General features: G+C 40.2%; 1 protein-coding gene across 1 annotated transcript; it reads left to right on the forward strand.

The window, feature by feature from the left end:
- The first annotated feature begins 419 nt into the window (after positions 1-419).
- LMNB1 (lamin B1) lies at positions 420-16,236 on the forward strand. The gene is made up of 12 exons (XM_061553315.1): positions 420-433; positions 1,560-2,123; positions 5,068-5,224; positions 6,116-6,241; positions 6,640-6,810; positions 8,783-8,905; positions 9,875-10,095; positions 10,521-10,761; positions 10,937-11,044; positions 11,392-11,511; positions 12,383-12,481; positions 14,980-16,236. The coding sequence occupies exons 1-12, from the start codon at positions 420-422 to the stop codon at positions 15,016-15,018; spliced, it is 1,983 nt and encodes a 660-aa protein (XP_061409299.1). The 3' UTR covers positions 15,019-16,236.
- The last annotated feature ends 61 nt before the right edge of the window (positions 16,237-16,297 follow it).

The raw sequence follows: 16,297 nt of genomic DNA on the forward strand, positions 1-16,297 counted from the left end.
AACCGTACGTAGCCAACCGCGCTAATCGGAGGTGCCATGCATGGAATGAAGCCACTGAATGAAGGTTACTAACCCTTTAGTATTGCTTGTTTTTTAAAATGTTAACACCGTTCGAATCCCCGCTCTCGCCTTAATTTATAAACCGCATAGTAATGCACAATACTGCATCTTAATCAATTATTTTTCAGCATGTTCATCGCAGTTTGCACTTTATTTCTGTACCAGTGCCCTTATCTGTTGGTGGTGTGTGTCATTTTATACATATCCAGCATTTCCCGTGTTGTAGGGAGATTGGTCACAAAACCCAAGGTGATCCCCTCATCCAGCAGTGGATTGACACAAAGGGACGTAAATTTACACAGCGATTGAAAAACTTAAGAGAAGTGGACTTGAGAAAGTACACGTCGCTAGAAGGTACGATGATCGACGTCCAGTCATATAAACGATATTTAATTTACCAGCTCAGGTCCACCGAACTATACAGCTCTTTTGTTGATTATAAATGTGGAAGGGAAAAACCGGAGGACCCGGAGAAAAATCCACAGGTAGAGAGACACGCAAACTATAAACTATACAGGTGTCAGGGTCGGGGTTGAACCCACGACCTCCTGCATACCAGGCGAGGTGGTTAACATCTCGTAGCCACCGCGGCGCCCACGAGTGGAATGAGGACGTGTACAGGTGACCTGTACACGTACATAGCTCCTGTCAACCCCTTATCAGTTGCCCTATCCTATTACAGACCAATTCAGACCTTACTGGTCACCCCGTGCCCCCTTATACATCTGAACGTTCATCGTACAAAGTCCCATCACTAGGGAGAAACACAAACAAATAGACATTTTTTTCTCCAATATTGAAATGGTTGTACGCCGTATGGGCATGAAAACTTAATTTCTCGGTACAAGAATACGTGTAAAACCGCATGTGTTGACACGGTATGCAGGCCATCGTTATCATCAACCATGTTCAATCCACTGCTAGTTTAACGTGTACATTGCAGGTATTACAAATCCAAGGCATTTTCCAACACTGCGCCCTTATACAGCAGAAAATAGGCGATTATTAGCGGTAATGGCAGGAAACGCCTATTATGTATATGGAGATGCACAACACTCAACAGTAAATGTAGTTAAGCATCCGCGCCTCATACATTGAATTTATATATACAGTAACTACATACGGCGTATTAATATCATCACCGCATCTACGCTAAGCACGGCTGTCTAGGTACGGCGCGAAAGAAGCTCAACGTACTGTACATAAATAAAGACAAATACAATTTCGATTTAAAGCTTTCGTGACTGCAGGGATTTATCCTCTTGGTTCTTTATGTTTTATTTGTATTATTTTATTATTTCCCTTCTACGTGACTTTACCGAAAGAACCAAACGCATAAAAGACAAATTAAATTAGCGCACGTGTAAAAAAAAGGGCGGGAGACGTTGTGATTGGCTGATGGCGAAACGCGTGACCACCCTGCCACGCCCCCCCCACTACGCCCCGCCCACTCCTCTCGAGGCCACGCCCACCACCACGCCCCGCCCCCTTTTCTCGAGGCCACGCCCCCAACTACGCCCCGTCCACTCCTCTCGATGCCACGCCCACCCCCACTACGCCCCGCCCACTTCTCTCGAGGGCCCCGCGAGTTTCCCGCGCTCGGAACGCGCCATGGCGACGATGGCCACCCCGGCAAAGAAGCAGCAGCAGAAGCAGCAGCAGCAACAACAACAACAGCAACAAGATCACGAGGACAATCAACAGCAGCAGCAGCAGAAAACCGAGATGAAATCTCTACTGAGCCCAACTCGGGTGACGCGGCTGCAGGAGAAGGAGAGCTTGGTGGAGCTGAACGACAGGCTGGCCGCCTACATCGAGCGCGTCCGCAGCCTGGAGGTGGACAAGGCGCGGCTGCTCGCCCGCGTCTCCATGTGGGAGGAGGAGGAGGAAGAGCAGCGCCAGCAGAGCGAGCGGCAGCAGGAGGCGACGGGGGGACTCCGTGCCGCCTACGACGCCGAGTTGGCGGAGGCGAGGCGCGCCCTGGACGACGCCTTGCGAGCCAGGGCGGCCCTCGAGATCCAGCTGCGCCAGGCGCAGGTCGAGAGGGACGAGAGCCACAGCAGGTGAGGTGGTGGACAACGGAGCGACTGTGTGGACACGTGGTGGGAACGTGCTGGGAACGTGGTGGAAACGCGGTGGGAACGTGGTTTGGTGGATAAAGTGCATGGGACCAGGTTGGGTGGGTGGGTGTGGTGCAAAACATGTGGTTGGGTTTCATGAGAAGGGTACGGAGGGGAGTGGTAGGTGACACAGGTGGTTTTATTCTAGATTTGAAGCTTTCGTGACTGCAAGGATTCATACTCTTAGGTTTTTTTTCGGTAAAGTCACGTAGGTAAAAATAAAAAGTTAAAATAATGAAAATAATAAAAAAATAAAAATAATAGATATAATAATAGAAATAAAATAATAAATAACAGGTGGTGCAAGTAGTTGGGTTTAGCGCAGCTAAATGCAGCTAGCAGTAGGGGGGGCACGGGTGGTGAAATCTGCCAGTCACCTCGGTCAAGCCATCGTAGCCTCGGATCTGTCCCGTGAATTGTCAGCGACAACTTAACGTGGCCTCGGAGTGCACGTGGCCTGGCACATGCGTTGTGGTGACCTCGCGGTTAATTTGTGTGCTTGGCTGCTGTAAATTTCTACAAGAAAAGCCACTTCGTTGAGCTATAATTTGTGGCCAGGTCGCTTCTTATAAAGAGATATGCAGCTCAGTGGGCCTTTCCTGGTAATAAAAACAAATGCCATAGGTTATAGTAGCTAATGTAAAGTTTATGAGACGGTAGAAAAGTTTTAATCGGGAAAAGTTCGTCTGGATTTTGTGTAAAGGCGTTTCTGGATTGATGAACTGAGTTTTAAACTTAATGGGCATTGGCTGGTTTTGATAGGAAAAGCCGCTGAATTTTGTGGGTAATGAGTTGGGTTTGAGTGAAATGGTAGCTTGGTTTCTGGGTTTTGTGGCTAATGGGTTAGGTTTGAGTGGAACGGTAGCTTGGGTTCTGAGTTTTGTGGATAATGAGTGGGATTTGAGTGGAAAGTTAGCTGGGTTTCTTGGTTTTGTGGATAATTGCACGGGTTTGAGTAGGTGGCTGGGTTTGCTTGACAGAGTTATGTGGACAAAGTGATCCAAACGCACTTGGCCATTTATTTTTCGAATGCATTACGAATGTATGCAAGTTTGCCGTAGTATTTTGTTTGACTAGTCTGCAGCGTTTCTTCATTTACTCACGAATTTGTTTTTCATATAAAAAATAATACTGTAGATCGTATAGGCATAAACAAATACGTACTGCAGTACAGTAAAATTTGATCAAGTTTTATTAGTGCACACGTTTAGCCCATAATCACGGTATATAAAAATCTAATTGTACAGCTGAATGTGATAGATGCTGATGTTTATTTTAATTAAGGGTACTGTACGTACATTGTAATTATTTACTTGAGGTTATATGACCATAGTTATGAACATGGTTTGAGGTTGCGATTATGAATTATAGTTTAGATGTGGCTAATGTCTAATTTAAGCTTGTATTATGTTAAGCAGGATTTGTTACAGAATGTTGAAAGGTTGACTATAAATGAAAACACTTAAAAAAACACCTCCGCTGTTGTAAATGCGTATGCCTAGTTTTGAGAACGTTATTTATTGCATGTCTCTGCCATAATTTTTCCTGGCAATGCTCTTTCAAACTGGAATTAATACCGTCTGAATTGTATAACTGCGCTCGTCCATAAACAAATGTTCATGAAAGCGGAAGGGTACATCGACAATCTCCCAATCCCATTTTAATTCCTATTATTGTGTACAGAAACTCGGCACAAGGAGAAACTGCTGGCAGTGGAAATACTGCAAAATATACAACTATGTGATTTTTTTGTTGAATGGTAATTAAATGAGAGATGTAGTTTTGTGGATACAACTTTCAGCGAGTGCTTTTTTTGAGCGTTAAGTCTTAAGATTGTGCATGTCACCCAAGTCGCCCTTGCACAAGATACCATGTTTCAATCTGTCTTAATGCTTATGTTTCATCTCCTATTAAAATAAAAAAAACAAAATTAATCTATTAGCTGTTATATAAGCGAAGAAAAGTGATTAAATGTATTCTGCTGTGCTATACTAGGCTCAGCAAGTTAAGCAAAACCGACAGCTTGCAATGATAAAATGTAACAAAAACACCCACACATACACATTTTTGTGGGGAAAGGTGTTTTTTTTCTCTTGCAGTCGTACAAACTGCTATAGCCACGCCTACCTCTTCATGTGATGGAGAATACAAACCGCTCTTTCCACTTTGGCAATCGTATCTATTTGCCAGGATTTTTTTTTATGCGGTTGTTATGACAACCCGAGATAGTGTTTGGAAATGTTGGCATTTGCTAAGGAGCCCCGAGTTTTCATCAGCAACAAGAATGTAAAGAGTTTTAACAGTGACCCTATTTCACAGCCATGAGATAAAACATATGTATTGATGGTTAACCTCCACTACACGTGAAGATTAATAACCAGCATTTAAAGATTTTGAAAGCTTTTGCCGCTCAGATTATTAAGTGTTAAAAAAATATAAACATGTCAAAACTTTACCATATCACAACGATTATAAAACAAGATAGATAAGCAGACTATCTCCTTCATATATCGGACTCTCCACATAAAGTTATTTCTTACACAACCCATTATCTGCACGCTCTTCTATGTATTCAAGACGAGCAAACTGGACCGGTTTCAACATGGTGTCTCATCATCAGTCCAGGCTTGCTTGATTGAATGCTCGTCAGCTGCCAGCAAATATTATATAACACAGTTAGAAACTTTGAAGTTGCATATACACTGGTGTGTGTTTTTTGCAAGTTTAAATGCATATATCACCTGGGAAAAAAAGTTAAATGACGGATATGTTTGGTTATGAAACGTGAGTTGTTTCTAAAGATTACATTTGGTTAATTTGGGTGAGAAGGAATACAAGCCAAATATATGTGTAGTACTTAATGTCCTACCTTTGTGCTGTTTTTCAGGTGCAGCAAGTATGAACAAGAATGGAATGTTGCCCTAGGCCGTATTCGGGACATGGAAGTACAACTCTGTGCAAAGGAAGCTTCTTTGAGTACAGCATCAGGGGATAAGGAATATTTACAAACAGAGGTTGATGATCTTAGAAATCAGTTAAACAAGGTACAGATATTTTAATCTTTGTCTTTATATTTCAAATATTTCGTCACCACTTCGAATGCTGTTTAAATTGAGAGTTGCACTATCAAGTTACTTAAGTAGGTTTAAGTTACTTAAGTAGGTTTAAGTTACTTGAGTAACTGATCATTCTACCGATTTTTGGTTCGGTTACTCATCTAATCAGAATACACAAAAAATGTTGCTGAAAAATTATCACCTGATCCCATATATGACCCTGGATGGGAGGTAATGGGGAAGGGCTGATGACGTCATTGGCATCATCAGCTGCACGATGCAAGGTGTGGCTTGTAGCTGTAGCCATAAACTACCACACAAATTGTGAATTCTATTTTTTCTTAATCAATTTGCTTTATGTACTCATCATTTGTCCTCTAACACACATTCATCTCTCTATTCTTACCAAAAAGCATAAATGTCAGAATTTGATTGAGAAGACCACATTCCTAGCTTGAGCGTCAAACTTTTTGCTCCGTGAAAATTATTTTGATTTATTGGTAATGTGTAATTTCAGATTCTGTAGAGGAAGATGCATCGTTTAACCTATAAGTAAATAGCCATCCCCTGTGATGTCAAACCCACCTTGTTTAACCACAATGCAGTACTTGTGCTGCTGCTTCAGCTTAAAAATGTAATTTCACTGCACGATATCAATTATTTATGTTGAATGTGCCATGTTCTCTAGACGATAGCCAAAGGATGTAATGGGTATTTATGTTTCCTGCAAATAATTTAATTAAAGTTCATCATTGCAATTGTTTCAATATATGGCCCACTGTTATCAACAATGGTTGTTTAAATGTGTGAAAGGGATCACGTTGTGAGTGTATCTTGATGTTTAATAATGGTTGATGTTTATTGTGTCTGGTCAACCAGCTGGAGGGTGTACTAGTGTCATCCAAGCAACAGTTGGAGGAGGAGACCTTGGCTCGTGTGGATTTGGAGAACCGCATGCTGACTCTTCAAGAGGAGCTGGAATTTACAAAACGCATTCATGAACAGGTTTATAAAATGCTTTCAACGCTGTAGCCTTATTTTCATACAAATAATGACTAACTGCCAGTATGCAGTCATGTGAACGTATAGTGGTTGATCATTACTACTTGAGAAACACTCATGGAATTCTGGTAAAGGGTCGTATTTTTATTTTCTGATGTAATTTTGTTTTCAATAATAACGTATTACTTGCTGTTAAATTTAGAAATGCAATTGGTGATGACTATGATCTCCTTGCTTGATTCCAAATGTTCCACTTGTTAAATAGAATATTAAAAAATGATTTCAGTATTTACATTCGCAGTCACCCTACATATACACTAGTTATATAATATTACTTATTTTGTGTCTCAACTTTAGATTTTAGAAAAATGAAGTCCTATCGCCTGTTTTTTTATCAACAGGAGATTCATGAGTCACGCAGCAAGAGAGAGACCCATGTGTTGGAGATTGATGGCGGTCAACAGCAGGAGTTTGAGTATAAGCTGTCAGAGGCGCTCACTGAGCTTAGGCAGCAACATGAAGAGCAGGTACAACTGTACCGTCAGGAACTGGACCAAACCATGCGTGCCAAGGTACCAACAGCTGCTCTCATTTGTTGATGTTGTGCTGATAAAAATGGTCAGCAGTTCTCATTTCTTCTCAAGTGTGTACCTAATAAAGGAATGGTAAAAATGGTTTTAAATAAAATGCTGTACTTTTAAAGCCCGTGAACAGTATGCATTTTATAGAAGCATACATTTTTATATCACATTCGTAATGCATTCTTAACTAAAGTAAGACATGTTCGTGCATTCTCTTTATAAAATGTGAATTTGTTTATCACGAATTCTGATGTGGAAAATGTATTTATGTATTTAGTATGTGAAACAAGGGCCTGCCAAGCCAAAAAAGGTTGTAGCCAGTGAACTAAATAGAATCTCTGTTTTTGGCTAAATGTCATAAGTGCTGCATGTTCGTTCCACTTATGTTGCATTTTATTCATAACTGGCCAAATAGTTGATAATGCTTGGCATCCTGGCCAACTGTAGAACCATATTATTGAGACCTGAGTTGTATTTCAAGTTTTTAAAAGTTATGTACGTTACATAGAATTAGTTTAACTTGGCATTATTGTAAAAAAAACAAGTAGCCATGCAAAATATGCATTTAGAATTGACCCTTGGAAAATATAGTTATGTGTTACATATCTTGATAATTGGTTCTTTACCCTTCTATCTGGCAACAAAACTGACACCTTTTTACAAGGAGTCATGTTTGCATAGACCGCAATACCTGCAGTCATAATACACCATCAGAGTATTGCCAGTAAATTGCAAATGAGGTTCCCATAGTGTAGATGCTTGCCCCGAGCTCTCATACTCTGATGGTGCATTGTCCTTGAGTTGTGCGCCTTTTGGCGTCATCTGGTCCAACCCATATGAGACTAGGCTCAAAGGAAAGCTGTCTCGGGTGTGGACCAATCAACTTCAAGGACAGTGCACATTATCAGAGTTATGTTCTTTTGTTTGTATTATGACTGCAGGTATTGCGGTCTATGCAAACATGACTCCTTGTAAAAAGGTGTCAGTTTTGTTGCCAGATAGAAGGGTAAAGAACCAATTATCATATTTTTACTGGCAAATGAGGTTCCCATAGTGTTACATATCTTATTAACTATTACGTAGGATTTTTTTACTAAACTTTCGTGACTGCAGGAATTCATATTCTATGGTTCTTTCGGTAAAGTCACATAGATATAAAAAATAATAACAATCAAATAACAAAAATGAAAATAAAGTAAATAAAAAAAATAATAAAAATATCACGTTTCGATTTCAACCGAGACGACGGTTTTAAACCCAGCAATCATTGGAAAGATGTCATCAACCACTTTGGGTCATGACTTGATTTGTGTTTTCTTGTCCACCACCGTCAGCAGTGTGGGTGTGTGGAGCGAGGTGCAATGCTTTGATTTGTGTAGACCTACTGCCGATGTCGGAGACCTCTCCTGCATTAACATTAGCTGCCCTGCCCATCTCGAAACATTTATAAACAGCTTGCCCTCAGAGGCTAACCTCCCTGTTCCTGATGACGACCACTTGTGTTGCGATCGAAATGTCGTGATATTTTTTATTCACTTAATTTTTATTATTTTATTATAATTGTTTTCTTCTGTCTACGTGACTTTACCGAAAGAATCATGTAATATTATGTAGGAGGCAATTGTAATAGTAAACCGTGTTTCTCAATGACAGCTGAAAGTAAACGAGGAATTTGAGTTTCTTCGTCCCTGCCAGGAGAGAAAGGCTGATGTCGATGTTAGTTGCAGGAAGTGTAAGATCAGAGTTGTGAACAGCAAGGAGGTACAGAACAGGTATTAAATATTTAAAGGTATTTTACATTTAACATAAGTGATATTACATTGAAATTACTTTAGTACTTGTATGAACGCTAAAAATGCAAGTTGAGTTTTAAGAAAGGCAGTCATGTATTTGTTCCATTAAGTCTGTTATGCAGTTATATTGTGCAAGTGGTAACATTTAAAGGCACAAATGTTGGATGCAGTTGGAGAAATCCATTTTGACTCCTGAAAAACAAAGCCTGGATGTCAGTATTCGCGAAGATCTTCGAGAGGCGACCAGCCGCGTTGGCACACTGTCTTCACAACTCTCTGCAGCCCAGCACGATGTGAGCTCTCCCACATACCACAAAGCTGCAGGTTTTTATGGTAATCTGTTTGAACTTTCAACCACTAAGTATCATCAAGAGCCATAATCTAGCCACTTGGAGATGCTTCAAATCCCTCGCTATGTCTCGTGATTTTTCTGTACAACAATCCATTTAAGCTCCTCTACACGAGCTGATCTCATCATTCCATTTTCACATCTTAACGACAGACCATGTTTCCCTGTCATGAGACATATGGTTGTAAAATCTGAACTTAAAGTGTTTAATTTATCATGCAACAATTCATCGATTTAAATAGTTTATTTTGCTCCATACCTTTAATCGAACGTGGAGAATCAATTATCGCAACTGGAGCTGTATCATTTAATATTTAAACAGGCATGTCTCGCTTAACGAGCGTTCTTCTGACGATAGTTTGCTCTAACGATAAATTTTAATTTCGGACAAATTGTTTGCGACTGGGGGTGCACGCAGGACACAGCTGTTTACCAGTTGTGCTGTTCTGCGTGCCCACGTGTTTGGCTGTGGGGGAGGGGGGGTTTGTGGTGGCTCTAATGGGTGTGGTGGGGGGGCGCTAATTAATTGTAAATGCTGAGGTTGGGCATCTGCAAGCACTGGTTCTTCATGTGTAGTAAGTTTTACATTTGATATTTTATTACTTTTCTTAAATTATTATTTGTATTTCTCATGTTCAAAAAGTTGTTCGAGAGTGGACAATGTTGGGGCTGAAACGAAACTTAGCTTTTAATTGGGAGTCAATTAAAAAATTATCGTTTAACGAGTTTTTGCTTACCGAGCAATTTTCACGGAACCTATCTCGCTCATCAAGCGAGATACGCCTCTGCTGTCATTGTCATGCAGTACATCTCGAGGCGCCAGAGCAAAAGGGGCCTTTGGGATAATTACTAGGCAGGCAAGGAAATGATTGCATACCAAATACAATGTGGCTTTGTGCTTGCTGCATTGCAGTTGGCATTGCTGCAAGGCCGTGTGCGGGAGCTTGAGGAGACGCTGAGCCACGAGCGCGACCAGAGCAAACGTCGTCTGGATGAGAGTGACCGTGAGTTGGCAGAGCTCCGGGAGTCCATGGATGAGCAGCTCATCGAGTATGAGCAGCTGCTTGACATCAAGCTGGCCCTGGACATGGAGATTGCTGCCTATCGCAAGCTTCTGGAGGGAGAGGAGTCCAGGTGATGTGCTTTGAGTGAAGCTGAGCCATTGAGAAAACAATTGTAATAATGCTGACCATCGCTTTGGAACATATTGTGCTTTTTTTGCAATAATAAATTGGGTATACTATATTAATTAGCATACAGGTGGTTAACTTGTATTGATACGAATCTCCTGTAGATAAGCCCATCTCATGTCATTCTGTTTGGCCGTTTAATTGGAGTAAAGGTTGAATGAAATACATTTTTGTAAGAACAATGATAACACTGCTTGCAGTTAGTCTTGTATCTTATCAGTTTTTTAAGCTTCTTTTGGCAGACCATTACAATGACAAACATTTTAATCCTGACACCATATTTGATCTTTGTTACATTCATTACTCTATGTATATTTCATACATGCCTTATCTGAATAATCTTTGAAAGATAAATGCTTATGTTTACAGGTTGAATCTATCTCCTGGAAAGGGGGTCCAGAGCTCGGTGGTGCAGACGTCGACATCTTCCAGCCATAGCATACGAACCATGCCAGGGAAGAGAAAGCGAGTGCAGCTGGAGAGCTTCGTGGATTCGATGGCGCAAAGCCAACGAAGCGTGTCACAGCATGCTTCGGCAAGCGGCAGCATCGGCATCAAAGAGGTCGACATGGAGGGGAAGTCTGTGACGATGGTTAACAACTCTGAAAAGGTGTGACTCGGCATATTGATGTGGTGTCTTTCTCATGACAAATTTACATTCATGTTGTGGAGGTGATCGTTGCCAGATGTAAGATCTGATGGAAGTTAATTGCAGTAAAGTTGTTTAATTGTTTCTTTCATGTTATTTTGTGTTGAAATATTTTTATTCCTCAAACGGTGTTCAGGATCAACCACTCGGAGGCTGGGTGCTGAAGAGGCAAATTGAAGATCAAGCTGAGATTGCTTATAAGTTTTCTTCTCGTTATGTTCTTAAAGCAGGACAAACTGTGACGGTCAGTGTTACATTTAACTACAGTGACATAATTCGCTTATCCTATTTGTAAATGCTTCTGAAAACAGCTGTGGAAAATCCTATTATATCCACACGTTCGTGAATGATTCACCTGGACTTGATCTGTAAGTACTCAATCATATTTGCACTTATCTGTAAAGAACAGGAGTCACCTTCCTGCAAAGTGGTAGAAAATAAATAGAATGTTCACATTTATATTCTGGATGAATGTAGATTCTAGGATATGCCAATAGTTCGAAGTGTATTTCTCATTACCTCCATGCACTATACAGGATTACGTGATTATATGTAAATGTTTCACTTGTGCTTGAATGAATTGCATGTCAGATTTGGGCAGCCAATGCTGGGGTATCGCACAACCCACCATCAGACCTACTTTGGAAAACGCAAAGCTCTTGGGGTACCGGAGACGACATTCGAACCTCACTTCTTAACTCTGATGGAGAGGTAAGGAATTGTCTTGGGTACAAAAAACTGCAGGCACTGTTGTATGTTAAACTTCTTTCACACCGGACATAGCCAACCGTGCTAATCGGAGGTTGTTTACTATTAGACATGCAACAATGCATCGATTAATCAATTAACATGAATTATTTTACTTACAATACATCCATCAAATTGTTCACATGAGAAATTATCTTTCAAATATTGAGGTGAACAACATTCATTTGATATGTTAATATTATCTGAAGCCAATTCAATGAAGAAAATTACAAGTGTGCTGAACAGATGAGTATACAAACGAGACAAATTAATTGAATAATGAATTGATTATTCACTAATCTCGTCAAGGAGCATAAACCATTATGCTAACTCCAGTCATCCTTGCAGTGGCTTTTGGCTGGCCATTGAACAAAGACAGTCACTGCATCGTGCACAATTAGATGTGCTTCTGCAGCCGTCTGGAATTGCTCTTCCGATATTAGGAAGCTATGCACTTTTAAATATAGATTGAAAACTCATTTCTTGAGAACTACTTTTTGTGTTTAGTTTGTTGCGCTTCCCCCGCACCTGCGATTAGTACGGTTGGCTATGTTTGCTTCAAAAGAATTTAAACATACATGATGGAGGAAGGTGAATGGAATGCGGGGGAAACTAATTGATGCGTGCCTAGCTGAAGTCATAATGCAGACATACAATTTGATGTTTTTTTTTACTGGAAATAACACACCTGCACTACATTGTTCGGAAAATTGTCAAAATTAGTCGATAAAGGCTGTGGCACTGTTTATTACTTTACATCTCTTTTGTGGGTTTACCTCTGTTCTTTGTGAAAATATCTTAATCCTTCCCTGAACTGGTGCTTTACCCTTCTTAGGAAGTTGCTGTGCGGAATGTGGTGCGATCTAGTAAAGTGGCAGATAAACCCGATGAGGAAGTGATGCAGTACACAAGAGAAGAGCCTCTTCAATATCAGGTTTGCATCTCCAGAACCTAACGCTTCTGTAAATTATTTACATATGGAATACTATTTTTTTGTTTCTGCTTGTAAAATATGTGGCTGATTGAATGACATCTAAACCTTCACTACTGATGTCTGACAAATGCACTTCAAAAGATCTGTCAGCCTGTACATTTTTCTTCTGCATTCTTTTTTCATTTCGTCTTCTACCTTAGCAGCTCTAATTTCTTATTCTATCTCTGTTTTTGGTCTTATTTCCACGTTTCATGCTCTCTTTATTATACACAGGCAAAGAGGAGAAAATGCTGCGTCATTTGCTGATTAATTTTCCTTGCCAGGTTTCCTTTCAAAAGAAGGTAGTGTTGACAATCTTGTGCATGCGTTGTGATGTGAGAAATGTTCCCTGCATGATCCATTCCTGTTTGAAATGTACAATTTCATGAGGTGTGTAAACTGCATGGATAAAATGTAAAGTGTGCATGCTATCCACTTGTAAATGTTAGGTTCACCAAATTTTAAAAAAGGAACATTAAAAAAATTATAAAAATGAGGCGCATTGCAGAATTAACATCCAAAACATATTAGTTGCCTTGGTCCAGCATATTAAATACTCATCACTTATGTGGGATAATTAAAAAAATCTGACCCAAGTCTTTTTTCGCAGCAGAGCTGTAAATAGTGTGCAGACATCTAGTATATCTTGATTAAAAAAACAAATCACTCTCCTCTGGTCATTTAGACATTCGTTCAAATACATGACTAGTCTAATGTTAATGACTAAAATGCATTTCATGTATTTTTGCATCATTGGTAATTTTGTAGATTGAGTAGTACAAGGTTGCGTACTATACAAATAACATCGAATGTAGAAGAACATTCCAGTACCCCAAAAACAATGCTTTATCGTCTTGGTATACTTGCAATTTTATATATATTAATAATAGGGATGTACTCACTGGATTGCACCCAAGGTAAAGAATTATGCTACAGGATGGACTACATTCAATTGGAATACTGTAAAGGATGGTCTGAGTCAGGAAAATAGAAAGACACCTGCACATTTCCACACCTACCACATGCATAAATAAAACATGCACACAAGTTCATTGATCACACACCCAACAATACACAAATAATATGCAAAAAGCACACATCAATCATATGTAGAAAGACAAAGTACCCTGTATAGCTTTTTAACAAACTGTTGGAGCAAGTGCTGTTCGCGAGCATCTATGAAGGCCAACACGGTACACGAGTGGAAGTGTAGGCCAACACCCCGACCTGGCCGCCTTTATCTCCCCAGTGCCGATGTTTACTGCATCAGGTACTCACTTAAGGCTGAGTCGACCTAGGGGAGGCCCAGGATCGGTTCAAATATCCAACATTGTTGGTTGTGAACAGGAGTCTGTTTGCAGTGTAGTGTGCTAACCACTGCGCCACCACTCCCCACTATACATCCACCTGTTGTCACTCGTGGCAGTGACGTCACCACGGCACTTGCGCCAGGCAAGGTGCATTTTGAGGCCATGTGAAGTGTTGGGCTCACAGTAGGTCACGGACCAAACCCAGGTGCCTTGGATTGACTGAGACGATTGATAAATGCACCAACTGTGCTCCCCACTCTGCCAACTTGATTTGTTTTAGCCGCCCTGCACTCCACTCGTAGTAAGCGTTACTCTTATGCCCTCCGTTATTGCTGGAGGGCGACTGCCTTCAACTGCCCAGTAGCATCGTTCATGACGCTCCTCCACTTACATACAAAGAGCGGTAGTGTAGCAGTTAGCGCGCTGTGCTAAGAACCTGGCCACCCGGGTTCGATTCCCGCTCAGGGCGAACACTAGTGACGATTATCTGAACTGGTCCTGGGCCTCACCTAGGTCGACTCGGCCTCAAATTAGTACCTAGTGCGGTATGTAAACATCACCACGAGGGAGACAAAAGCGATCGGGTGTGGTGTTTGCCACGCACCCCCCCTCGTGTGCCGTGCCGGCCTTGCCCCAAGTCTGTTACAGGCTATATGGGGGATTTTTGTCTTTACACACACCTACACACATGCACAAACTCAGACACTGGTCATGTGACTAATGCGCTTACTGATTGGATAACTGCTGGCTTGCATCAACATGCAACAACCTTGCTGATTGTGGCGATAGTGGTTGGATAGGATAATCTCCAATTGATTGGACTTCAATTTAGATTACATGTATATAGGTATATTACTTACAAACATTTGAATTCAGGCTGTAAGTTAGGAAGTGCTATGTATATTTTAGCATTTTAAAAATGTTTAAGTGTTGATATCCAATTATAGAATAGCTCTGAATGTATCGATATTAGTGTACCTCAATTTAACTAAACTATTAGCAAATCAAGTTCTCAATATGAATCATGTAAGTTTAGGGTAATATTTGGACACCACGCAATGCATGTGCACAAACCTGCCAATGCTCCATGGTTGTTCTGTATTAAAATACCATACAAAGGGAAACTAATGAAAATGTTTTGTTTTACAGGTTGAAAGCACATCCTCGAAAAGGTGTATAATCATGTGATATGGTCTTCAGAGGTGTTAGTTAAAAAGCTGACCTCCAATATACACTGCCTTTGAATTGTCTTTAAGGTCAATTTTTTTACTTATCGCATATGTTGCTTTGCTTTTAAGTTTTCTAAAGCCATTATTTGTAAACACTACCAAAGGTGAGAAAAGTACACTCAACATTACACTTAATGTGGGTGCACATTTTATTACAGCACAGCAATGTTTTGAATGATACAAATTTTTGTTATAGATTTTTTTTTGCACAAATAATAACATGAATTGGAGTTTACATGACACTGGCAACACCACTTGGAGTGTTTGATTTTACTCATGCAACAGAAGTAAATCTGTTGGGTTTTTTACGTGTTAATGGTCCCCTCTTTAAACAAGTGTTTAAAGCAGGCTGAGCCCAATTTTTACTGGACATTTTGCATGTGATTTGTACAAGGAATTTCTTCAAATACCTTAGTTTTTTTTGTTTAAAAAGAATGGACCACTATATGCCATTGCCACTGATGAATTAATGGGCAATGTTTTTGACACTGATAGCTCTTAGTGTTCAAACACACTTTCACAAATGTGCCACCTTTTAATGAAAATGTATTTCAAAGGTTTGGAGCTTGATTACAAAGTGATTACCATACAGATGTCTTTCCTTCCTCGATGATACACATTAAGGGAGGAATGGCTTTTAAGACTTGCTGTTACTATTGAGTGAAGGGAATGGGAAGGTTCAAAACGTGCATTTTTTTACCAGTCTTCGCTAATTATAAAACACATTGCATATCTCTACATTGAGGAAATGGCAATGTCGGAGGGGCATCTGGCTGTACACAACTACTGAGCCATCACCAACCACAGCTGAACAACCCTACTGGAGTTGCCTTGAGCACAAGTTTAGATCTGGTGCTTTGTAAAAAAAAAAGGTTGCTATATTCCTTTTTAGGTATTGAGAATGTGTTTCAAGCATACCAATGTGTATGGTTTTGTACTTTTGGAAAAGGTTCTAAAACTAAGGGTGTTTTAAGCTTGGTGTTTTCTGGAATATTTTTCTTGCAGTATTTTAATGGCTTTATTTTTTTAAGGTAAAAATAAGCATGTATCAATGGTCTGTGGTTAGTTGATTCATAAAGAATGCATGCCAAAGGGAGCAAGAAAGTATTGGGTGGACTTTGAGGGTTTTGTCAACTTTTCTAAAGCATGTTTCTAATAAACATTTTTTGTAATGGAATCTTGATTTTGTTTTTTATTTATACCGGTGGCTAAACGTTTACTTCACCAACAAAGCCATG

Source organism: Lethenteron reissneri, chromosome 18 (genome assembly GCF_015708825.2).
Source record: "Lethenteron reissneri isolate LAM-NWPU_2019-01 chromosome 18, ASM1570882v1, whole genome shotgun sequence".
In the NCBI taxonomy this organism is placed as follows: Eukaryota; Metazoa; Chordata; class Hyperoartia; order Petromyzontiformes; family Petromyzontidae; genus Lethenteron; species Lethenteron reissneri.

Excerpts from the sequence above, each read along its gene's own strand:
- LMNB1 (XM_061553315.1), top strand. Across the intron at positions 10,762-10,936 it reads TGGTTAACAACTCTGAAAAG|GATCAACCACTCGGAGGCTG; the intron begins GTGTGACTCGGC and ends AACGGTGTTCAG. Across the intron at positions 11,512-12,382 it reads TTCTTAACTCTGATGGAGAG|GAAGTTGCTGTGCGGAATGT; the intron begins GTAAGGAATTGT and ends TACCCTTCTTAG.